This window comes from Styela clava, chromosome 8 (assembly GCF_964204865.1).
Source record: "Styela clava chromosome 8, kaStyClav1.hap1.2, whole genome shotgun sequence".
Lineage (NCBI taxonomy): Eukaryota > Metazoa > Chordata > Ascidiacea > Stolidobranchia > Styelidae > Styela > Styela clava.
This window is the reverse complement of record NC_135257.1, coordinates 15816592-15842967: the sequence shown is the minus strand read 5'-3', so window position 1 is coordinate 15842967 and position 26376 is coordinate 15816592. Positions and strand designations below refer to the sequence as shown.

The following is a 26376-nucleotide window of genomic DNA, read 5'->3' as shown; positions in this document are numbered from 1 at the left end:
CAAACTGATCCATGCGCAATCGGTTTTGCACAGGTCCCTGTAATTTATTAGTGTGTTGGATCGGTGTTGAAAACTGTTATATACTAACCAAATCATGATCATTTGCCAGGACAGAGAAAAGCACGGAACCGACTGGCGTGTCTTCCGGAAAACTTTCTTTGTATTGCTTTCTGACGAATTCGGGAGCATTGTCGTTTACGTCTTGAACGTTGACGATCAAATGCAAATATCCTCGCCGGGGTTCGGCGCCTCCATCTTCGGCGGAAATATTGAGATCATACCGACCCTTAAATATTGAAAATATATTTAAATGGTATATACACATCAAAACTTAGACAGCAAGGTAGGAATTGAATTTTGAATAATCAGTGCAACACTGGAAAATCATTGAACATTCAAAATCTCTTTGTAGAGTAAAAGTCACGTGGAAAATCTAGATCAATTTATCAGAATGTCATAGAGTCATAGAGACTATATGTCTACTAAACAGTTGGTTTTAGCTATCAAATGTGCCAATATATGTGTTAACACACAATTAGTAAAGCTCAGAATACTAACCAAAACTTCTCGATTCAAAGGCTTGAGTACGTTCAAGTACAAAATAGGTCGTCCGCCATTTAATTCGAAAGATACTTGAAATACGCTGGTATCTCCAGATACGATATCATATGATGTGATTTCAGCGTTTTGTCCAGAATCGCCATCATCAGCCAATGGTAAAATGCGCTAAACAAGGGAGAGTTTAATAGTAATATGATGAAGGCAAATGCTCTAGGTAGGGAAAATCTGAAACTTTTTAAAATCGTTTCGAAAGATATCAACGTTTATAGGGTGATCGAACACCTTCCTTCTAAACAAATCTTTTAATGAGCACCAACTACGTAAGGTAGTTATGGTAGTTATAGCTATGGTAGGTAAGCTACATAAGGAAATACCATGGTTTTAAAATACCGGCACTATCGTTCTCACTTTACCCACCCAAACTCTGGGTACAGTCTTCTATCGTGATGTCAGTTGAACACAACGAGTCTAAAAAGATTTTGCAAAGTAATGTCATTAAAAAAGATATAACATACCCTATAATTGGAATCTGTACTTTCTGTAAAGTTGACATTCAGTGGTGAAACTGGAAATGTTGGGTTATGATCATTCACGTCAAGAATTGTGACAGAAATTTCAATCGGAACTTCTCCCGGATCTTCTGACACAACAGTTAGTTTGATGACGTCATTATCCAAAGATTCTCTGTCTATTCTCCGTTTTGTCAGAAGATTTCCATTGTTAAGTTGAAAATAGGGGGTGTCGGTTAACCTGGGAGGAATATATAAACTTTATTACAATTATTACGACCATGCGATGATATATTGTATTGTTAATTCAAAACGGTCAAATACTGTACAGTGCCGATTTATATCGAGTCAAATATTGTCAATTAATTCTGAAAATTATGTCTCTTATTAACGATTGCTCTATTTCCGCTAAGGAGGAACCTATTCAAATGGCGATTGGGACTGTACTTTTTTCTGGCTGGAAATAAACATAGATTTGTCACCTATGGTGCAGTGATTTCCTAGCTTCATTACCTTGACACGAAAATAGTCGCAAATCGCGATACCATTTTTACATCAGTTAACATTTTTGTTGGCAATTATAGTTTAAATTCAAGGCTGCATCAACCTATTTTCTAAATTTATGAAGATTATCAAAATATAACAGCACCACACGAAGTGTAATCCTGAATTCAATTGGACAATGGGGACTCAAATTATAGTTGCAGGATTCAAATTTGGGGCAATCACCATTTCGCGAGACTGACGATCTATATCGTATGATAGAAATATGACCGGCAATTTTTTTTCCAATCATTATACCCCGAAGTAGAGAAGAGGTCATATTATGAAAAGTAACAATATTCCAATACCTAGATATCTATGAAAATCTGAATGGGAAATAAAACTCCGGGACTGCAGTTTTCTTTATTATCCTATTGATTGTAAGTCCCGTTTTTCTTTGAGAGGCAATTGAGAAGTCAATAGCTCGCGTTTGGTGAAACATTATTGAAAAGGTTCAATTATTCAATTATTCAAGGTTCAATTATTCAACTAACAAACTAATCCTATATGATTGAACATTTAGTTGTAAATCACTTTAAAACAACAAACCCAGGCAAGGTAGGAATATTTTGAAGTCCATTTAAAAAGTTACAGTACTACAGAGAAGTCCACGACACTTACGTATAATCCACGCTTATTTCAGGTATGGTCCCTACAAATGTTCCAGGGTCTTGTTCCTCTTTGACCGAAAACTGGGATTGTCCGTTTGTCACCGATATCCAAATAAAAACCACTAAAATAACTCCAGTGTTGACATATCGAACCATTATATCCCAGTCAACCGTTTATGTCACATTCAATTGTTCGATACCACAACAATCGCATGTTATTCGTCGCCTTGTTAAAATCCGGTATTTCTATTTCTTACTCCAGCCAGAATCCAAAATCGTCCGGACTAAATTCTTTCGTATATATTTAAAATGAAACTTAATACAACACAACGGCCTTAACACAATTATATAAAAGTGAAAATTAGGAGGGGCAGTGCCGCAATCAAAATCGTATCAAAAGATTATTGAAGTACACAAGAATTTGACGTTGTAATCCCAATAACGTTACTCTTATGATTGTTTTACAATAAAGACTCGATAGGAACTTGTTGCCTCGTCCAAAGCACGTTATTGAAAATCAACAGCAGTAATATAAACTAATTAGCTTTGTAACTCATTTGCCGAAGATTAAAGCAGAAAAGACGAAGTGACAGCGAAATAAATAATGTTACACTACTAACGCTTAGTTAGTCTGTTTGCGACATCAGTCTGTCGGTAACGACAACGTAAGCGTACTGCACGCTAGCTCTATTGAATTGAAACTATGATGATATAGAAACTTATTGAGTTATATACTCTACACTTTGGCGGTAGATTGTAACACAACGTTTTCTATATATCCATAGCAATATTCTGTAAATCAAGATTCTTGCTGAATAGTAACATACATGTATTACACAAATACAGTCTCAGATCTCTGAACCTTATTAGTTAGTCAAATATCAAGACATGGGTTGCGTTGAGATATGCCCGCAAACATCTTCTCGCTAACGTAACGTGATTATCACTATGCGGTAAATACTGAGACATTGCATAACGAAACAAAATTGCTTGGATTACAATACCCTCTCATATAAATTTTGAGTTTCTGAACATCATTTGTGCTGATGATAAACATGGCATGCTTTATGACCTTGATTCACCACTTTCACACGGTAAAGTATAGATATGGACACTGATTCAGCAAAACTCCCTAAATACCAGACTAAAGATATATTTTTTCGTGTTCTACTGGCTTATAGCACATTGTGTATTTTAACAAAAAGTTGAATCAATATAGGTCATTTTAAGGCGTTAATATAGAATCAATATAGCAAGAACCTTTATTTATACAGGTATATAGATTTCGTTATTTTGATAATAGTTGATTTCATCATGACGACGATGTGAAATAGTTTTTGTTGCTCTTGCTAATTGCAAGATCAAACAATCCTAATTTTAGTCAAGTTATAAATTTATAAAAAAACATGCAAAAAAGTAGATTTTTATTTAAAAAATATTATTACCGACAGCAGATCTTTATAGATTAGAAGATCCTAAGAGGTGGTTTCTCTAACTGCTGCACTGATTTTCTATTTCTAATTATCGCTAATATGGCATCATACTCATTATATGAAGCTCAATTAAATTTTCGTATTTAGCGTTTCACCTTGACCTTTACAACCATAATCTTTTGAGGTCACGTAAAGTATCGCGAAAACACGCGAGATAACAGAAGAAAAACGTTAGCTAGCGACTGAACGGTCAACAAAAAATCGTGATGAAGCATTTTAAATAGATATATGATACATAGTTTGTATTTAAACATGATAATAATCTCGCTCGTGGCAAAATTCCAAGTTGGTAATAATAACGGATGCTCCGAGACAGGATAATATCATAAAAATGACCAAATAATAAAAACAATAAGTTCAATTTATAATTTTACTCTTGCATAAGCAGATTTTTATTAGAGGTGTTGGAGTTAGATTAGTGATATATATATAATATTAAATAAAAGAAAAACATAACATAGACATTACCATTTTTGCACAATTGTAAACTGTTGTGTCAAGTTTATATTTGCTGCCTACGAGATCATTTTACACTGTTACACTGTTTAAACTTGTATAATATCATAACATATTATGTTTATCGCCGATCTTAAACGGAGAACAGTGTTAGATGAAATTAGGTGAAAATTTGCAAGGTAATCAAGCTCTGATCGCGTAAAGTCAAAAAATCCGCAAAACCAGTAAAAACAAATTTTATATGATTTGGCTTTTCAGTTCACTAATCTGCGGTTATTCTATCCAAACAGCATAACAAACATAGCTAATTGAAGTGCAAAACATCCGACCTCCAACTAAAACCCCATTTTCCACAAAATTAACCGCCAAAACAAATATATTCATGTGAAGTCGCCTACGTCAAAAAGCCTCTCTGACAAAATATTGAATTATCTGAGAGCAATAAAACATTAGTAACATAATTTTTGAAGTAATTCAAAGTTCTCGCTTCATTTGAATAATTTTAACTCAACCTCAACTCTGACTGTTTTTTTGGCAATATCTAATGTACACATCTTTAGCCTGACGAACTTTTGCCGACGGGCACCGGAAAATTCGTAAAAGTCATACCCATTATCTCCCAAATAAAAACTTTTTCGTGTGCGCCGAAAATTGATTGTTATTCGACGTTTTTCAAATTTCCTTATTATCTAAAAGTGACGAGACTATAAAATTGTCCGGCACTAGATATTCAGGATATATCTCGTTTATGATTTTCATAACACAGGATCTAAACACGCCCGCGGGATATTTAGATCTGACTCAGATATCATCTAAAATTGGGCGACTTGGACAGAATAAGTGGATCTTTGTGATGTCGGTGCCAGTAACACCAATATAATAAATACAAATTTATAACACTCGGCTATATTTTCATGAGAGAGCCATTCTTTAATATAGTAACTCGCCATTTGCGGTTTGTCGGCGGATGTTTACTGTCAAAGCCGAGAATATATTAAAGAAATTAAAAAAACCGTAGTAAGTTTAAAAACTGCACAAATAAATGAATATTTATATACACATTTCAAGTATACACAATACATCAGTGATTGGAAAATCAACCACTTTCCAGTCTTGACTACTGGATTGAGTTGTAAAAACTGGACACCCATGGCTTTACACAAACAGACATTTACACGTACTCCGCTTATACGTACATTGTAGAAGCTATCGAACTTTACTCTGGCATATTAGTTTTACTAACGCAACTCTCTAATGTAGTGGAGTCAAAATAAATTCGAGAGCTGCACCTCAAATCTGAGCTTTTGCGATGGAATCTCATGTATTTCTGCTTTTCGCGAATCCGTGTACGACAAAACGGCAAAAAGCCCAATATTATACTTCTAAACGCATACACAATGAACAAATTCTTATTACCTAACCTGAGACTAAATAGTTGAGCCATGTGTACATTAGCATTTCTCTCTTTTTACATACCTAATTTTGACTACTGAATCAGACTCGATTAGTTGAAGCTGTATTGAGGCAGCCGCACCCGATCTTTTGTATTGTAAATTATCAAATGATTTCAAGTGTCATCTGAGAATTTTCGCGCATTGTTCGCGCGAGACACACTTCACATTATCGATGTTTGTGATCCAAAGTAAAGAATCTCTACTGCCACCCAGAGATAGGATGAACCCGGACCATTCAATTCAAAGAAGTGCGGGTTTACCGGCAATTTTTATTTCAATGTAATTGAGTATTACCCGGCTACAAGTAGTTAAAATATCTGCATTGGCTATTGGATGAAGTTCATATAAAAATATTAATTTGAATTTTACTGCGTCTCTTCTATTAAAGACAATAATAAGACATTACAATGAGAAGACCGCCGCTGCGAACCACGCCTGATCGTAGATTCAGAGACGAGTAGCATTTATAGTGAAACTGCGAAAAATATATATATATATACAAAAAATAATAATAACAATGAAACCGGTGTTTTCTATGTTATCTTAATTTTTAAATAGGAAATTTTCAGTAGGCCTATTCAATACTAACAACAATTATTTTGCATGAATTTTTGAGAAAACAGTTCATTGCTAATTACATTCTCATCTTACTTACTTTGTTACTTACCTTGGGGAGCCTGGCGGATTTCTATTTCACTCTACATGTAGTTGTTTATTCATTTATCATTTTCATCTACTTTTGTGGTCGGTCTAAAACTACGTTTGATTGGCTGGTCCGTTCTTGTCCGCTGATCTTTGTCGTATTCAATCGCTTTATTTTTTTGGATTCTACTCGTTGACTGGATTGCGGAAGAACATGGCCCTTTTTATTTTTTTGGATTCTAATCGTTGACTGGATTGCGGAAGAACATGGCCCTTTTTATTTTTTTGGATTCTACTCGTTGACTGGATTGCGGAAGAACATGGCCCTTTTTATTTTTTTGGATTCTACTCGTTGACTGGATTGCGGAAGAACATGGCCCTTTTTCCTTTTTATTTACCGTGACTGTTTTTACTCGGCCCTGATGTCCCTCGACTGATGAGCTCGTTGGTTTGCGCATCTTTCTTTCCGCCTTTTCTCTCCTTGGCTTTATTTTTGGATCATGACTGTTTGTGGCTCTACTCGTTGACTGGATTGCGGAAGAACATCGACACACTCTCTCGACTGATGAAGTTCGTGGCTCTACTCGTTGACTGGATTGCGGAAGAACATCGACACACTCTCTCGACTGATGAAGTTCGTTGGTTTTCCGCCTTTTCTCTCTTTGGCTTTACTTTTTGGATCCCTTGGACTGCGCATCTTTCTTTCCGCTTTTTGGCTTTTGGATCTCTCTGAGTGGATTGTGGAAGAACATCGTCCTTTTTCCTTTCGACTGGATTGCGGAAGAACATCGACACACTCTCTCGACTGATGAAGTTCGTTGGTTTTCCGCCTTTTCTCTCTTTGGCTTTACTTTTTGGATCCCTTGGACTGCGCATCTTTCTTTCCGTTTTTTGGCTTTTGGATCCCTCTGACTGGATTGTGGGTTTTCCGCCTTTTCTCACTTTGGCTTTACTTTTTGGATCCCTTGGACTGCGCATCTTTCTTTCCGCTTTTTGGATCTCTCTGACTGGATTGTGGAAGAACATCGTCCTTTTTTCCTTTTTTACTTACCGTTTTTTTGGATCCCTTGGACTGTTTGTCGTTGACTGGACTGGATTGTGGAAGAATCATCGCCCTTTTTCCTTTCTATTTACCGTGACTGTTTTTACTCGACCCTGATTTCCCCTCGACTGGTTTGGTTTGCGGAATCTTTATTTCAGCCTTTTCTCTCTCCTTGGCTTTATTTTTGGATCATCCCCCGGCTCTGAATTTCCTCGAATGGCTTTCCGTTTTCACTTTACCCAGATTTCCCTCGACTGATGTTGGAAGCTCCGTTGGTTTGCGCAACTTTCTTTTCCCAACCCTTTTCTCTCCTTGGCTTTATTTTTTGCTATTTTTGGCTTTTGGATCTTGGGACTTGGACTGGGAATTGTGGAAGAACGTCGTCCTTTATGAGCTCGTTGGTTTTTGCGCATCGCCGACACACTTCTCATGACTGATGAGCTCGTTGGTTTTTGCGCATCGCCGACACACTTCTTTCTCATGACTGATGAAGCCTCGTTTTGGTTTGCGCATCTTTTTTCTTTCCGCCTTTTCTCTTCCTTGGCTGCCGCTCTCGCTAATCGTCGGCTCCTTTTCCTTTTTGACTGACCCGGGGCTCTGAATTTCCTCGAATGGCTTTCGGTTTTCACTTTGCCCAGATTTCCTTCGACTGATTTTTTTTCTCTTCCTTGGGCTGCCGCTCTCGCTAATAATCATCGGCTCCTTTTCCTTTTTGACTACTGTGTGTGACTGGCGGCCCTGAATTTCTTTCCGTTTTCACACTTTTGATGCCTCTTTTTTAACCACACCACTGCCGACCCCTGCCTGTCTCTGGCGGCCCTGAATTACCCCGACTGCTCGTTTTCACTTTTACCCAGGATTTCCCTGGATTGATAAGCGGAGCCCTGATTTTCCCCTCGGCTGACATTGTCCCCCCTTGCCTCCTTTCCACCCTCGAGCGCCTTTTCATCATCTCAGTTCTGTGAGGCTCGCCCTTCCTCGACAGGCTAGCTCTATTTTCTATGTCTGTATTTTATTTGTTTATTGATTGTTCTAATTCTAATTCTAGTTTAGTCTCGCTTGATCGTCTCTTTCTCTTTCTCCTCCGACCGTCTTGTCTGCTGGTCCCACACACCTCATCAGTGTGTTTTATCAGTCAGTGGTCAGCTCGTCCCTCCTAGAAATGCTGGCTGGCTCTCTATGCCGGCCATACCATACCCTACAGCTCAGTCTCATGTTTACACTCTCGCTCGATCGTCGTACTTTTTCTCTCTCCGGCCGCTTGTCTTGTCTGCCCGGTCCTTTCGCTTGATCGTCGGCTACTCTTTCTCCCTCGACCGCCTGTCTTGTCTGTCGGTCCTACCTACACCTCAGTCTATGCTCCTTGTTCACTCTCGCTTGATCGTCGGCTACCCTTTCTCCCTCGACCGCCTGTCTTTTCTGCCGGCCCCACCCTACAACTCAGTCTATGCTCCTTGTTTACTCTCGCTTGATCGCCGGCTACTTTTTCTCCTTCGACCTCTACCCTGTGGGGTTCGAACCCCTAGCCTGATGTTTGTCCGTGTCTTTACGCTTTCACTGCGCCACCGCCACTGACGATGGTCGAGAGGATCAGAATCTTACTTACGAACGACGACACGCTTGGCAGCCCACGACGGCTAATTACCGCGAAAAAATTACATCCAACATACCGCTTTGATTCGAAGCAGGTGCATTCATTTCTTAATGAAAGGCGTTCATCTGGGGCTGTCGCGTGCGCTGTTTTACCTATTGAATCTGTCGTGAATCATTTTAGTGTACTGTTTACAAGAAAATGCGTTATTATGCAATTAGCTACAAATCGCATGAGGTAATTCAAAGCAGTGGTTCTGCGAAACAAATATATGACTGTCACTGACGGGTAGGCTGTTTACCAATTTCATCCTTTCTGTATTTTTCTTTTGCGCTAACTACCGTCTTTTTTTGGTTTATTGTTCCTAGATTTATAAAACATATCAGGTTAAAATTGACGGGGCCTTATGCTCTTTTACAAATTGAAACGATATCATACGTATGGGTATTAGGATTACACACTGCAGTATTTTAGATATCAGCCGTATATTAAGAAAGCTTAAAGATGTCACAAAACGAAAACTAGGCACTGAAAACAGACTTTTTTTAGATGAATGACAGCGTTGTTTATTTCTTTATTGAAAAGAATCAAACTTCAGCGATTTGTCTTCTTACCAACAAAATATTTCAGTTCTGAAGGAATACAACATTATGCGACATTATGATCAGTTGACGAGCTTATTCCAAAATTTAATTCATACAAAAGTCAAACAAACATGTTCAAAAAAATTAGAAATGTGTAACAAAACAAGCCATAAGTAGCCATTCATACAATGCCAGATGAGCAAGTAACTTCATTAGTCACTATCAGTTGCAACTTGCAAATTACTTGTTGAAACGTAGTAGTATATATTTACGGTTGAAAGCCGTGCTTGTTATCTATTCCCCGGAAATTCTATCAGCTAAATATTATAATTATTGATTTCATTACATAACAAACTGCGATGTTAGGTGTATCTAAAATCAAGCTTAGAGCCTATTTTGGTGCCTATTTCTCAAAATTTTCTCAGGGCGCTTGAGAGCGCCCTCAACCCCAGCCGTGTCGTCCCGCACTTTTCCTCGCTCCCCTTTTCTGGCCCTACAATTACATTCTGCTGTGGATTTTGGCTCGCGTCAATCAACTTGGGGGGCCCCCATGTAGCCTACATCGTTTCTTAAATACATACCATTTTTTTAAGAATACAAATAGCCTAGTTTTATATCTAACAGCAAATTATTTACCACCCCCTAAAATTTGAAACACCCCCCCTAAAAAGAAAAGCTGGGGAACATACTGACAGGGGCCCCTTTTAAGAAACCCTGTCATAAACTAAAAGAGGCGACCGTGCTCCTCTTGCCTGTTGCCATGCTGTCCCTGGAATTCAGCTACAACAAAAATTTCACGAAAACGGATTTTTAAATTTTATGATTTTATTAGTATTCTCAACGATGAATGATATACGGGTGGTAAAATGCCAAGTTATTCCAACAACATGATCATGTTTTGCAATTTACAAACAATATTTTGTATGTAACTTTGTTTGACAGAGCCCCAATAGCTCTAACTACAAATATCAAAAATGTGAGGCCAAAATAGTCACACTACAACATTGTCAAATGTGCTGTATTTACGATAGATAACAGGTTTACCAAAAATAATTACACGAAAAATGGTAAAATAAAGATCAATTCAGCAATATCTACTTGGTGATATGCATCTGTTGATGATTTTATGTGTTTGATTCGTAAGTTTAATAACAGAAATAATTGTGGTTGATGGGGTTGTTTTGAAAAAAGGTTGCATGGAAACAAGTTTTCACAAAATGTCAAGGTTTGATAGTAGTAGAGAAGTAGGAAAAATACTTCCATGTTTTCTTCATTTGATAACCACGCCACAGAACTTCCCCGATAAGTATACGCAGCAATTGCGAGAGGCAGAAATGCTAAGATGGGATTTCATCGCATTGCAAACCAATATTAGCAATTCTTATATATATTCGCGCATTCCCATCTGAACAGCGTGGAAAAGATTATACCCATCTACACACTTTAAGAACTATGTCAGATGAACGTCATATTATCGAATATCAGTAAAGGAATAGTGCAATGGGAAAAGACATATAAGGCGGAACTTTCAGTAGTAGGCTATGCAATCAAATAATCTTATTGTAGAATATATATTTAAAAACATTCAGTCACGCCAACTGCAGTCCGAAACTTTTTGTTTCTGGCTGAGCTTAGATACCAATTGGCACTCATGTAAACTGGTAAGACTGTAAGAGGCACGCGATGGAGCAGATACTAAGAGTATCCATCCCCCAGCTGTCATTTGAATATGTGGGCTACACCTTTTTTTTGCAGATGTTACTGATCTTTTTGTATTGAAGATTTACTGGCATCACCGATTTAAGGATGTTGGAAACCAACACGCAATATTACAAAACTTACTTTCAACACGCGGTTTGAATGAATGAAAAAGCTAAAACTAGTATTCTTTAGAACAGCATACAAATTCTATGGAATGAAATCATACACAAAAGCTCGTCAAAAACCTCAATAATAGCTCAAAGCTCAATAATCAAGTGGAATTTGATGCATGTGCGCAAAAATGTGCGCGTTACTACGTACAACCGAAGCACGCAGGAATGTGTGCGTGATGTACTAGTATTCAAAACGTTTGACTCAACTATGTGTGCATAACAGGTGCACATCTCGGTTTCGCATACGCATACCTTCTATCTCCACAAGGATATATTAATTTTGCCAAAGTCAATGCAGCACTGAAAGGTTGCGGTTCTTCCAAAAGAAAACACGTTACACATCTTTAGATACCAGTGGATGGTTTTACATGGCCTTGTCCGGAGTGAAAGACGAGGTCAAATATTCCAATCCAATTCAACTAATAAAATATTTCCCAAGTCCCTAAGCTTAAACTAGGAAAACGAAATGCGCGCGGCAACGCAAATGAAGTTTGAAGAGCGCAATAGAAAGTGGCTAGATGCTGTCGATGGATCTTGGCTTGTATTAGTGAAATAAACTACCATTTATTCTACTAAAATTGAATTTCTGACATTGTAAGGAGATTCAATGTTACTATGTATGCAAAACTAAACCATGTAATTATGGAATAATTGTTTTTAACAAAAAGGCGCTCCTGAAGTATAAGTACCAAGATGGCGCACAACCTGAACATTGTATGTTTACGAGGTTAGGGTTCAGGATGAGCGTCATCTTGGACCGAATACTTTAAATCCACTTAAAAAAAATTGCTTAACATCATATACTCCACACCCACCTGTGTATCAATATATATGTCATATACATTATATCTAAACAATAAAAAAAACTTTATGTCCCAAAACAATGTTAAGGCCTGATTCTGCCTGACTAAAGTGAGACTTCATTATTCGTACTGCGCTGTTCGCTGTGAGACTCAGAATTTAGACTGCCACCACGGCTGTAACGAGCAATCACAGCCTCGAACGTCACTTGACCGGCCGAATGTGCTGATGCATTACCACTGTGAATCCAGCGGAATTTCAGCGGAAAAATATTCTGCAGTTTTCAACCGGTTCCTATGCGGAAAATAATCTCTTATTACAATATTTATAAGGGATAAATGGATCCTATTTGAAATAATGGACCTTTCCCCAAGCATCGACTTCCTTGTTTACTTCGTGACATTGGCCAATCAGCAAATTGCAAAAAGTGACGTAACAATGCTCCCTTTTCGCATCCGCTCAGACACTTTTCTCACTCAGACAGATTTTCAAGCGTGGTCGTAAACATTACCTCGTTTTCGCATTTTTGAACTCTATTCGTTAGTTTTCAGTTGTGTTTTGGAAACTTAAATGTAAATCAGATAATTCAATGGTCACCCTGTCTTCCTAGGAGTTTTAATTCAATTGCAGTAATAAAAATTAGTGTAGAAATAGCTGTGATAGACTAAGCTAAAATTCTTCAACAGTACTTTTAAAAAACAGGTTGTTGTGTGCGATGAATCATAAAGATGGTTTGAAACACATACCCCATTTCACAGGCGCCAACTCGCAAAAGCACTCTTAAAATAGCCCCGAAAATTTTGCAATGGTAAAGTATAGGAAGAATTTTTCGGGGGTCAAAGGTCGAGGAAAGGTCCATATGTTCCGAAGGCAACAACTCAGACCAAAATATATGTTTAGGCACATTTAGCTGGTAGTGGTAATTACAACATACATAACTGTATATCACATAAAACAGAAAAACTAAAACGTATTAGAATATATTTGCAGAATCAAAAATTTACGTAATTTTTTGATGACGAAATCAGGTGAGGGTCAGGAATATTATATGCGAAAACTGTTACGCTAAGTTAACTAGAAGTTATTGAGGTAAGAAACTACATTCATAGGTGTCATTACGAATAACGTCGCTATTATTGGGCAAGCTCTATTTCGTTATTGTGACGTTGCAGTGAGGTAATTATTGGATGACGAAGTTGGGTGAGGGTCAGGAATATTATATACAAAAATTGTTACGCTAAGCCTAATAGAAGTTATTGAGGTACGAAACTACACCCATAGCGGAAACACAGGCGTATTTATCACGATTGCATTATGGTCGCTATTATTAGGCAAGCTCTATTTCGTTATTGTGAATTCGCATTGACGTAATTTTTGGATGACGAAGTTAGGACAGGGTCAGGAATATTATATGCAAAAATTGTTACGCTAAGTTAACTAGAAGTAATTGAGGTACGAAATTACATCCATCGGTGTCATTACTAGTAATCGTCGCTATTATTGGGCAAGCTCTATTTCGTGGATGTGACGTTGCAGTGGCGTAATTTTTGGATGACGAAGTCAGGTGAGGGTCAGGAATGATATATGCAAAAATTGTTACGCTAAGTTAACTAGAAGTTATTGAAGTAAGAAACTACACCCATAGCGGACACACAGGCGTATTTAACACGATTGCATTATGGTCGCTATTATTAGGCAAGCTCTATTTCGTTATTGTGAATTCGCATTGACGTAATTTTTGGATGACGAAGTCAGGGCAGGGTCAGGAATATTATATGCAAAAATTGTTACGCTAAGATAAGTATAAGTTATTTAGGTAAGAAACTACATTCATAGATGGCATTACGAATAACGTCGCTATTATTGGGCAAGCTCTATTTCGTTATTGTGACGTTGCAGTGACGTAATTATTGGATGACGAAGTCGGGTGAGGGTCAGGAATATTATATACAAAAATTGTTACGCCAAGCCTAATAGAATTTATTGAGGTACGAAACTACACCCATAGCGGACACACAGGCGTATTTATCACGATTGCATTATGGTCGCTATTATTAGGCAAGCTCTATTTCGTTATTGTGAATTCGCATTGACGTAATTTTTGGATGACGAAGTCAGGGCAGGGTCAGGAATATTATATGCAAAAATTGTTACGCTAAGTTAACTAGAAGTAATTGAGGTACGAAATTACATCCATCGGTGTCATTACTAGTAATCGTCGCTATTATTGGGCAAGCGTTATTTCGTGGATGTGACGTTGCAGTGGCGTAATTTTTGGATGACGAAGTCAGGTGAGGGTCAGGAATGATATATGCAAAAATTGTTACGCTAAGTTAACTAGAAGTTATTGAGGTAAGAAACTACACCCATAGCGGACACACAGGCGTATTTAACACGATTGCATTATGGTCGCTATTATTAGGCAAGCTCTATTTCGTTATTGTGAATTCGCATTGACGTAATTTTTGGATGACGAAGTCAGGGCAGGGTCAGGAATGATATATGCAAAAATTGTTACGCTAAGTTAACTAGAAGTTATTGAGGTAAGAAACTACACCCATAGCGGACACACAGGCGTATTTAACACGATTGCATTATGGTCGCTATTATTAGGCAAGCTCTATTTCGTTATTGTGAATTCGCATTGACGTAATTTTTGGATGACGAAGTCAGGGCAGGGTCAGGAATGATATATGCAAAAATTGTTACGCTAAGTTAACTATAGGTAATTGAGGTACAAAACTACATCCATAGGTGTCATTACGAATATCGTCGCTATTATTGGGCAAGCTCTATTTCGTTATTGTGAATTCGCATTGACGTAATTTTTTGATGACGAAATCAGATGAGGGTCAGGAATATTATATGCGAAAACTGTTACGCTAAGTTAACTAGAAGTTATTGAGGTAAGAAACTACATCCATAGGTGCCATTACGAATAACGTCGCTATTATTGGGCAAGCTCTATTTCGTTATTGTGACGTTGCAGTGACGTAATTATTGGATGACGAAGTCGGGTGAGGGTCAGGAATATTATATACAAAAATTGTTACGCTAAGCCTAATAGAAGTTATTGAGGTACGAAACTACACCCATAGCGGACACACAGGCGTATTTATCACGATTGCATTATGGTCGCTAATATTAGGCAAGCTCTATTTCGTTATTGTGAATGCGCATTGACGTAATTTTTGGATGACGAAGTCAGGGCAGGGTCAGGAATGATATATGCAAAAATTGTTACGCTAAGTTAACTAGAAGTTATTGAGGTAGGAAACTACATCCATAGGTGCCATTACGAATAACGTCGCTATTATTGGGCAAGCTCTATTTCGTTATTGTGGCGTTGCAGTGACGTAATTTTTGGATGACGAAGTCAGGTGAGGGTCAGGAATCATATATGCAAAAATTGTTGCGCTAAGCCTAATAGAAGTTATTGAGGTAAGAAACTACATCCATTGCGCTAAGGCAAATTAATATGTCGGTTTCTGCTTGTCTAAAGCCTTGCATAGAGTAAAAACATTCAATGTCCTATTAATAAAATATGGCACATCTGGATATTAAATAACAAGTCTTTATGTCTGCGGTACCCAACCTCAATCATCGCGTGAATTAAATGTTCTTTCTGTTTGTCTAAAGCCTTGCTTAGAGCGGTATCGTATATCACCATATTAATAGATCGTAGCACAATACATGAGCTATTGCTGAACATAAAATAGCAAGTCTTTATGTGTGTGTATAACGCTCTATCAGATTGTAGCATGATACATGAGCTATTGCTGGACAGAAATTGGTCAGAATGGGATATCGTGAACGTTCTTTGGCGACAATTTAGTCGCTTGTGATCCTTGTTTATTTGAGCTCTGCACAACGACCCCGATAAGAGAGAGGTCGCTGACGTATTGAGTTTGTTGACATACTCGTAGGCGCCATTACGGGTGATCGTCGCTATACTTTGGCATGCTGTATTTCGTTATTGTGACGTAGAAGTGACGTAATTTTTATATGACGTCATCAGGCGGGGGTCAGGAATCATATATATAAAAATTGTTACGCCACGCCCACTAGAAGTTATTCAGGTAAGAAAGTACATGAGACGGGGTGAGTTGTCCGCCAGCCTGAGCAAGACAGCAAAAAGATTGCTAACTCCAGAATTCTGTCACACAGTGGGAGGCCTACATTTAACATACAAAAGGTTGTGCTTCTATAGGCCCTACATTGAAAGACATCAATTGGGCCTATACCAATGAGTACAAACCCTTTCATATCGACAATCCTCAATAAACTAAAAGGAAGCGCAATCTAAAATGCCAACGTTGGATTCTTCAAGGAAAAAATAATTAGATTTAGGCTACAGAAGAAAAAAAATGTTACCGAAGAGCTTTTAGCAAAAAATATCAATTTTGATCATGCGGTAGCCGCAAGATTGATTTAGATTATTATCGAGACAAGCACTGAAGCATGGCACGATCTGTTGTCGACACATCATTTTAGAGACAAATACCTAGAGTGTTTGTTTTATTGAACCAAATGTCAGGACATCTTTGAATCGGAGAACTCTTCCCTACTGTATTCCTGCAGACCTGTATTGAGATATATTATCTGAACTGCTGCATAAGTAAACTCTCTCATTGTCTTTTATCTTCTATAGCAAATATATCTGTAGGCTATATTGACGAATGATAATTTTATGTTGTATCTGGCTATCTGCCTAATATTCTACTTTCTCTTTGTGAGATCAAAGGCTGTGTTTTTTTATGCAGTGTTTTCTTTCTTAGTTTGAAAAATCTCGTTATCAGCAACCGTTATAATATTATTATTTGCTTACAGCATGATATATAATTAGTTCTTTAGTTAATTACAACTAAAATAAATAGCTATGGAATCATCAAAGTCAACTTTATTGCCAATGGCACCATCAACCCTATGCTTTGACAAGAATGAATTTATGAACAAAGATTTCAGTGTGGATAAATTTGTAGCTGATTGTCGTCGTCGAGTCCAGTTAGAAACTCTGCGCCAAGATTTGGAAGTTTATTTCAAGTTATTAAAAAATGCAATGATTGAACTCATCAACAAAGATTATGCAGATTTTGTTAACTTGTCATCAAATCTGGTCGGAATGGATAAAGCTATTGCGCAACTGCGGGATCCGCTTACTCAAATTAAAGATGATATGACGCAAATTAGTGACTTGATGGAAAACAAAATTGATGCAGTTGAAAGTCTTCTCAAACGTCGCTGCGAACTTACTGACAGTAGAGATAAACTCTTACACATGATTAAATTGCTGAGATCTGTGGAGAAAATCGAACAAATTCAATCATCAGAAGACACTAATTCTGGCCTAGTTTTAGAAAGAATAGCAGGAGAGTTCAACGAATTACAACATCATGCTGGGTTTTGTAAGGGCTTGCCTGTATTGAGTCAAGTCCGACCAAGAATTTCAGAAATAACTGGAAATCTACAGCAAAGGCTGGAACAGTTACTTATACTTGGGGTGAATTCTTCCGATGTAGCATTACTCCACAAATGTCTCAATTCTTATTCTTTAATCGGCAAAACGAAGGATGCAGAAAATCTGGTACAAGTACATTTAGTTCGGCCATACATGCATCAAGTCATTGAGGAGCAGTGTGATGATATTTCACCAAAAAAAGTCAGAGAAATGTTTACGAAAATTGTTGATTTCATCCCTAATTATTGTAAGCTACTGAACGATATTACAGCTGGAAGATTATCAAAAGTTAGTGATCAGTATCGTGGCGTCTCTGGATATGATTTTGTCGTAAGATCAGTTTGGCCTGAAATTGTGAAATCTATCGAAAACAATTTATCTACCATGTTTTCACCTGGCTATCCTGATACTTTCCATTCGAGATATAACCTTTATATGGAATTTATAGCCGATATTGAACGACAATGTGGATCACAAGCAAGTGTGCAACGTCTACGACAGAGTGAGGAATTCGCTCGATTTCAATCACATTGGAGCTTACCAGTTTATTTTCAAATGAGGTTTCAAGAGATTGGTGGTAAAATGGAGGAAGCTCTGGGTGATGGTCTTAAGGATTCATCTGAGAAAAGTTTAAAGTTACATGCCAGTGCAACATTGATATCTTGTATTGAAATGTGCTGGAAAGATGATATTTTCCTTCCTCCTCTTGTACACCGCTTTTGGAAAGTGACTTTGCAATGTGTAGCGAGATATAACCAATGGGTAAAAAAAATTTTCTCTCAACCAGGAAAAGAAGGTGACGGGGCAAATGCCAAATTGGATGTCGCTAAACTTGTTGGTCTTACATGCGATCTAACTACTTTAGGTTCAAAAATAAACCAATTCTACAAAGATGTTATTTTTCCGAAAGTTTCCCAATGTGGTATGAAAGATACCACACTTCTGCAAGGTTCTCTCGATACCACCTTGAAGTCGTTTGAGACACAAAGAGATGAAATTTCACAGCGTATCGTTACTACACTCACAGCTCAAAGTATTGTGCATTTAAGGTATGCACAGGATGTTCCCAGGCTCTTTCGGCGAACAAATCGGGAAACGCCAACAAAACCTTCAGCCTATGTATCAAGTGTCTTAAAATCGATAGTAAATTTCAGGAAAGAGCATCTCGATTCAATTGACAGTGACATAATGAATTGTTGGTTGACGGAGTCTGCAAGTAATATATCCGAAAAGTACTTTACTGTTGTGTCAGATGTTTTAATGTCGGTCAAAAAAATGGAAGAAAGTCTGATGAGACTTCAAAAAATGAGGGCAGGAAAAAGCAGTGGAAATCTGGCATCACTGGATGATAAAAAATTGTCAGATGATGACAAAATAAGACAACAATTGTATTTAGATGTCGTTTCGTTAAACCAACAGTTAAAAGACATGTTGATACATGTTACAAATGTATCAAAACTAAAAGATTTGCTTGAACTTGTAACAGAGGCAAAACCTAAGGATATAACTGCTTCTTAAGAGTCTTAGTTAATGTTAAACTGTATAATAATTTTTTGGTGCAACAGTTTGGTGTATTACACATTCTTATCTACTGTAATCAATTGTGTTGTGAATGTATCTAGCGCTTAACATGTAATTGGAATTCCTTGTTTTATTCTAAGAATATAAATATGTGGCCAGAATCAAAAAATAGAATATTGAGTCTTAGATTCATCGCGTTCATCCTAAATATATATGGCAATGTACTTGTGCAATAGTGAATATAGGGCAATGTTATAACATGGTGGGCCGTATAAGAAAATCCTGCTCAGTAGTTTGAATTATCATTGACTATGTTCTCAAATATAGAGTTAGAAAATAGTTCCCTTCAATGTCTATATGTTCACTTACTATGAACGAAGCTTCTAATAATATTTTTTGTATATATAATTATAGCATTCATTATCATAACTGTATGATTGTAATGTAATTGTAAGAGTGTACATGATTATTGGAAGATGAATATGGCATTTGTGTTTCATGAATGGTTTGATATAACTGCAAGAAAAGCATGAAAAAAATTAAAAATCTACATTCCCTACTATCACAGAGGTTCTTCAGAGGTAATTCCTATGATTTTATTAGATAAAACTGTATTTCATTAAGCGAATGTCCCAATTCGATGTGAATTTTCTATATTGGCATCGTTGAATTTTGGCTCTATTCCGGTGATGGTGGGTCTCACTCTCATACTGGTTACAAATTTGATCAATATTTTGTTTTAATATAAGTTAGCCTCGACCATTCAGCTACAGCGACCACCATTAAGCCCTTTCGCGAACCACCACCGGGTCGGTACCCCCAGTTTGAAGAGCCCTAATATTATCCTAATTAATATATTTTTTGATAAATGCTGATACAATTGGATTGGCTTGTCAGTTGAGGCTTTGTGTCTGAAGACACAACCAACTCGAAGTTATAAAGAAATATTACTGTTTATAGATATGAAACTTGAGTTGTACTTTTTAAAATAAGATTTGATAAATGTTCCTGCATCTATAAAGGCATAATACTGATTATCTTTCAACCTTTTTCAGGAAACATTATTTACAGAACTCAACATGCAGATGCTGATAAAGAAGATCCGGATTTAGTATGTATTTTATGTCTTGTCTTAATTCTTGTTTTTATCCCATTGATATTGCACCCGACCTATGCATTAAATCTGTATAAAAATTTCACAAAGGTTTCAAAATTATCAGGACAGAAATTGAGATGAAACCTTTTTTTTAAAAGCAGACCCATTTGTCATTTCTTTTTTCTCGCATCCATGACAATATTGACAACAGAATAGTTTTGAATTCATTCACTAGACGCAGTATAGATGAATTTTACTGAAAAATATTGGTTATTTCAATCATTCGCATTCTTCGAGTAGAGATTTGTTTCAATTGGTTTCCATTTAAATGTGATTCTATCAATACTCATAATAGTTTAATAACCTGACTGCCATCTGCCATGACTAGAAATTCGATGATAAATTTAAATGACTGTACTTTCTGATATATCTCACTCAGGTGCAGGAAACCGCAAGTCAGCAATTTCATCAAAGATTAGCTCAAAATCAGAGAACTGAAAATTTATTGAACTCTCTTAGTAATATAAAAACAGAAGAAGAAAAATATAAAGTTATAAAACAACTTAAAGATCATGTCATAGATTTCCCACACACGAGAATCACAGCATATAAGGTAATCACTCTTCAAAAGTTGTGTGACTTTCGTTAGACAGAATTTTGTTGAATAAAATTTGACGATAAATTTCTAGTGCAACACCATTAAACCTCTCGATGAATGTGACGGATTTAATATATATATATAATATATATTTTCATATCTCCGTCACTCCATATATCTTTCAGATGTTAGATCGCGGTAATGGTTAGAAAGATCCATTAAAATTGATCAATGATATCTTGTACATATTTCACATATCTCATTTAAATTTTTTTGATATTAGGGAAATGCAATTAAACAGATGAAACAGCTATTAAAAACTGTTACGGAAGAAGATGCAGTCAGAGATATCAGAATAACTCTTGCATTACTTGGTTCAGTTGAAAATCCAAAATATCCAGGAGTAAGATTGCTTTCCATTGATGGTGGTGGATGCAGGTAATACAGTAATGAGGAATTCTTCTACTCTGATGCAAATTAATGTTTATATTTAGCCTCCAATGTAATATGCCAGTATATTTTTGCTGGACTTTTCTGATTCAGCATTACCTACCCCTGGAGTGAGATGGTGGCTGATGGGCATATAGTTGTTGAATACTTACATATAGACATTTGAAGTTCATTATCCACTTTTCCAAAAAATGACATTTTTCAATTGCTGATTTTCCTGGACTTAGCTCTACATTTTGGTCTATTTGCCTTATCTCTAGGTGCTCTAGATCTCAAGACAGCTATGGACATAACCCTGCTTTTTTAAGGGCATTTGAGAACTAAACAGAGCTGTGTCTACTATAGTGGACTTAGCTCTGGATAACTGCATTGTAAGTTGGGGCTAAGTTCGTTTTTTGGACATAGCTCCTCTCAAAAAATATAATACAAAGCGCTAAGTCTATACCAGCCTCTATAATAACATAATAAAGGGGCCCTAAGTCCAATAAAATTGTTTCTGGTTCAGAAAATTGAGAGCCAAAAAGGGTTAAGTCCAAAAAAAAAAAACCAAAAAAAAATTGGGGCGGAGCACAAATTTTTTTATACCATCTAAATATGGCCTTCATTGTAACTTTGGTGGACCATAAAAACTAGACATCCTCGATGTAAGGTATTAGAGAAATAAAAAAAAGAAACAAAAAAAAAACGTTTTTTGCGTTTTTCTCAAAACTAGAAAAATGGACTTAGCCCAATTTGGATTCCATGCGTCGATATATATTTATTATGTTAAATATAGTCATTTAATTTCAGGGGCATTGTGTCAATACAAATAATTCGAAAGCTGGTTGAAATTAGTGGTAAACCACTTCATGAGCTATTCGATTATATATGTGGAGTTAGCACTGGAGCAGTCATTGCTTTTATGTTTGGTTTGATGAAATATGATGTCGATAAAGCTGAATCTATTTATAGGTAGGGTAAGTACTTTTTATTCACTTGCAATATAATTCGCATCGTTTCAACTTTGTTTTATAGTGAGTAATTTTTAAATAATTAAAATCAAATTGAAACAAATAAACAATAGCTTTTAGTTGGGGTTGGGTGAGACCAAATGCTTATATTTCCTCCATGCTTCTGTGCTCCTAAATGCAACGATGCTGTGGCAAGAATAAATATACTATTCTACATGATTTAAGAGTCTTGCTGCTCACTAATACGATTATACTATCATTTTGTATTATTTCTTAGTTAGACTTGTATTTAATTCCATGAACTATGAGGTATATTTGTCATAAAAGTGTGACCTTGATCAGATGATAATTCGGAAAAATGTTTTGTTATTTAGCGGTGTTAGCAAGATTCTTGGATCACATAGAATAGTATCATCATTCTGGCTGCAGCATCATTGCATCACATAAGTGGGAGACTTGACAAAATTTGAAAAGGGCGTTGTTCGAAAAGTTTAAGAACAACACACGATCTAGCTGAAATTGCAGCCACGCCAGCCAGCCTAAAATATATTAAATATTTCTCTTATTCTGCTGATGCTGTATTTTCCATCAAATATGCCATATATATAACATAATGAGAATTTGAATCTAAATTTAGTTTTCAGACTAGATGTTTGAACTCTCTTTTTACAGAAATTTTAGTTCAAAGATCTTCAGCCAAAATAAATGGATTGGAACTGGTAAATTGATGATGTCTCATGCATTCTATGATACTGAAACTTATCAATTGGTGCTGAAAGAAATATTTGGTAAGCTTCTAAACACACGAACTTTTATCAGGAACGGCATTTAATTCGTTTCAGTACAATTTTGGTCAATTACTGTATTATGGAAATGGGACTTGTTATTATATTCGAAGTACATATAGTTAGCTTTTTGTTGCAATCACAATCTATAAACTGTTTCACTCAAGAACTGTAGAATTTAGATAATAATTCCACTAACATCAATATTACCAGATCCCTATTTTAAAACATCATTTATGTTAGCTACTCTAATCAAATGTTTCAATACATATGAGTTTTCAACGTAATAAATTCCTGCTCTATGAATAATTCAAAATAGTTCCATGTACAATATTGCTGTTGACAGTCAGAAGCATCAGTCCATGTTGAGTATGGTGAATATCGTGGTTAGCCAGTTTTTTTAGATGCATGGACATAATTGTGATGAGTCCGACAGTCTCTATGAACAATTCTCCACAAGATTTGAACCTGTCAAATCGCACATTTATCATAGCGGGTTGCTTACACTTAGCCGGATGTAACTGTCACTTTGATTATACATGTGGCTGGATACAACTTAATTTTCAATATATTATTAATTTTTGAATAATGCGTGGCTAGCGTTTCGCTATTCCTAGATACTACTGACTGCAAAATACCATGATATCTTGTATGTTCCCAGGTGATGAAGTGTTAATCGATTCAGCAGCTGATATCACTGCTCCAAAATGCTCTGCGGTATCAGTGCTTGTAAACAGAGATGTTTTAAAACCATTTGTTTGGAGGAATTATAGTATTGTGCCTGGTTCAAGAGAGACTCATTGGCCTGGCACCTGCAGAGCAAGGTTATGGGAAGCAGTGAGAGCAACTTCTGCAGCTCCTGGATATTTTGAAGAATTTAAATATAATTTTAATATTCATCAGGTAGGAGAGGATTTTTGTTAGTTAGATTACCATTCTAGATTCGGTCTGGAAATAGATGACCAGTTCAACTTCATGCATGTGAGGATATGTGGATTGTGGAGCTTAACTAGTGTTATCGGTAGTCAACAGATGACTTACGTATCTTAAACTAGTGTCTTTATTATACTGTTATCGATGAAGTATTCCTGTATGGAAATTCGAAACATCTGCAATGTGAAACATGGGTTATCAATAAAGTCTCAAAATTGCATAGTGAATTTATCGATACCATATAGTTTGTTGGTTCCTGCTATTAGATAAATTTTAGAAAATTGGACTCGTAACATAGTAGGACTTAGGATAGTATGAACATTCCGAACACTTAGATTAGCTGTATCATATTTACCCTATGAGGGATGATGTCTCTCAAAAACCTAAATGTACATACTAATTTAAGGATACATTTCCAGGATGGTGGAATTCTAGCAAACAATCCGTCAGGAGTAGGATTATTTGAATGTCGATCTTTGTGGCCAGATGCCCCAATACAATGCATGGTATCATTAGGAACAGGTAGATACGAACCTTTCATTGGACCAAATTCTCCAGAATTCTTGAGTTTGAAAAATAAACTTCTAAAAATTCTCGACAGTGCCACTGGAACATCAGGTACGTACGATTTGAACAATAAAAGGAAATTTTATAATACAAAGATTGAAAGATAACTGCATTTTGAATAGCATTAAAATAGTAATAGCATGTTCATGCTGAGAGTTCAGCTAAGTATGGGTACTCCCGTAGTGTGTGTACCAGGTTAGGGTTAGGTCATAGTTTTATTTCGATTTTATTTTAGTTCTATTAATGGTTCGGAGACTGTCTGTGTTAGCCAAGTGAATATCCCCCTGCCCATAGGTTTCAGTCCCTTTACACAACCTGATGTAAAGTAGGCGAACAAAATTGTTTTTAATTGGTAAACACACTTCTGGAGCGCCAAGTTTCGTATGTCGTTCCACTTTGTTTGTATTCAAGTTAATGTATTGTATTTTGTATTCCTTGATATAGTAATTTATTTGCATTATTGTCTGCACCGTAAAAGTTTTATATATTATCTTATTTCCCTATTAATTTAACAGAAGTTCATACTATCCTGTACAATTTACTCCCAAGAAAAACATACTTCAGATTCAACCCATTTATAAGAGGTAACTTGAATCTTACACAATAAACAAAAAAATCTTAATAAATGTAGAAAGCAGATAAAATCTATGAGAGAAAAATTGATACTTCAGATTCAACCCATTTATAAGAGGTAACTCGAATCTTACACAATAAACAAAAAATCTTAATAAATGTAGAAAGCAGATAAAATCTATGAGAGAAAAATTGATCAAATCGTATTGCTTGCTTGGATTCTCAATATTATCAACACCAGAAATACTTTTTCTAAGCGCAGAATTAAATTTTATGTAAAATTGTTTGAGATAAAACACACAACACCAGGGGCTTTCCCTTGTGGATCGGAACCCCCCATTTGAAATGTAAAAATATTTTTCTGTATCTTGAATAACAATTTGTCGTAGCTTGAAACGCTTTTGGACTTTCGATGTTTTGAAAACCCCCGTTTTTCAGCCTCCCTCCGGACGCGCTAACTATTATGGAAATTTGGCTGTTATGTAGCTTGGCAATTCCTCCTAAAATTCCTGGATTTAGCAATGTAACTTGTAAAAAATTTAATAAATCCATTGTTAGGACCGAGCTGCCTGCCAGTGCTTTAAATGGGCACTACTAGCAGTCTTTGTCCATTTTCCTATTGGTTACCATTTATTGACTGCTTCATTCACTTGACCAATATTTTTTATTATTCAGAACAATTATATATGGATGAATATCGACCAGAAAAACTAGATCAACTTGTTGATGACACAAACCAGTATATCCACAGAAATAAATATAAGTTTGAACAATGTGTTGAATTACTCCTCAAGAAATAGCAAAATTTTTTAGTAACATTTGTATGTCACTGTGTTATTTTTGTAATGAAATTGAACTACAGCTTCACCAATGTTTGTCAGCAAATGTTTATTACAATTTTTTGTATGAAATGTGCAGCCGTAATACACATACCATAGGCATAGCCATACATTCCAGCTTATCAATACTAGAAATGCCCCTTTTGAGCGTAATTTTTTTCCTCATTTACAGCATAACGTTTGACTGGAGGTACCTAATCATTATATATATCATTCTCAAAAACAGCCACACAAGAATGCAATCAGCAAGCCCCCAAGTATTACCGGTGCATTATTGCAATTAATAAGTTGAATGTCTATTACTTCGAGAGTGCAGAAAGTTCTAATGGTACAAGCTTATTGAAACAATACCTCTTGTAGCAAGTCTATGCATGCCACTTTCTCACGTGGTTCATTTTCTCGCGATTTACATTTGTCATGTAATAAAATTTCACTGAACAATCTA

General features: G+C 36.4%; 3 protein-coding genes across 5 annotated transcripts in view; 2 read left to right on the top strand and 1 right to left on the bottom strand.

The window, feature by feature from the left end:
* LOC120345474 (protocadherin Fat 4-like) overlaps positions 1 to 2738 on the bottom strand; it is a 53741-nt gene extending 51003 nt beyond the window's left edge. For both annotated transcript variants that reach the window (XM_039414930.2, XM_039414932.2), the window contains exons 1-4: positions 2235 to 2738; positions 1077 to 1311; positions 559 to 726; positions 89 to 286 (exon numbers count right to left, since the gene is read on the bottom strand). In XM_039414930.2, coding sequence (XP_039270864.2) covers positions 89 to 286; positions 559 to 726; positions 1077 to 1311; positions 2235 to 2380 — 747 coding nt within the window. In that variant the 5' untranslated portion in view covers positions 2381 to 2738. The remainder of the gene's footprint in view (positions 1 to 88; positions 287 to 558; positions 727 to 1076; positions 1312 to 2234) is intronic.
* Positions 2739 to 16977: 14239 nt separating this feature from the next.
* Positions 16978 to 19554, top strand: LOC120345528 (conserved oligomeric Golgi complex subunit 2-like). The gene has a single exon (XM_039415008.2). It carries the CDS (start codon positions 17041 to 17043, stop codon positions 19135 to 19137), a length of 2097 nt encoding a protein of 698 aa, XP_039270942.2. The 5' UTR covers positions 16978 to 17040; the 3' UTR covers positions 19138 to 19554.
* On the top strand, positions 19520 to 26376 carry LOC120345529 (calcium-independent phospholipase A2-gamma-like). 2 transcript variants are annotated; one of them, XM_039415009.2, is made up of 10 exons: positions 19520 to 19721; positions 20196 to 20251; positions 20676 to 20849; positions 21118 to 21272; positions 22074 to 22235; positions 22907 to 23022; positions 23681 to 23922; positions 24372 to 24570; positions 25035 to 25103; positions 25768 to 26376. In XM_039415009.2, the coding sequence occupies exons 1-10, from the start codon at positions 19670 to 19672 to the stop codon at positions 25890 to 25892; spliced, it is 1350 nt and encodes a 449-aa protein (XP_039270943.2). In that variant the 5' UTR covers positions 19520 to 19669; the 3' UTR covers positions 25893 to 26376. The 2 variants fall into 2 exon arrangements, with proteins under 2 accessions (XP_039270943.2, XP_039270944.2); XM_039415010.2 differs by lacking the exon at positions 25035 to 25103.

Bases quoted from the DNA above. Each gene is read 5' to 3' on its own strand.
- LOC120345529 (XM_039415009.2), top strand. From the start codon at position 19,670: ATGAAAAAAATTAAAAATCTACATTCCCTACTATCACAGAGGTTCTTC. The intron at 19,722-20,195 runs GTAATTCCTATG...AACCTTTTTCAG, and splicing joins ATCACAGAGGTTCTTCAGAG to GAAACATTATTTACAGAACT. The intron at 25,104-25,767 runs GTAACTTGAATC...TTTATTATTCAG, and splicing joins ATTCAACCCATTTATAAGAG to AACAATTATATATGGATGAA.
- LOC120345528 (XM_039415008.2), top strand. From the start codon at position 17,041: ATGGAATCATCAAAGTCAACTTTATTGCCAATGGCACCATCAACCCTA.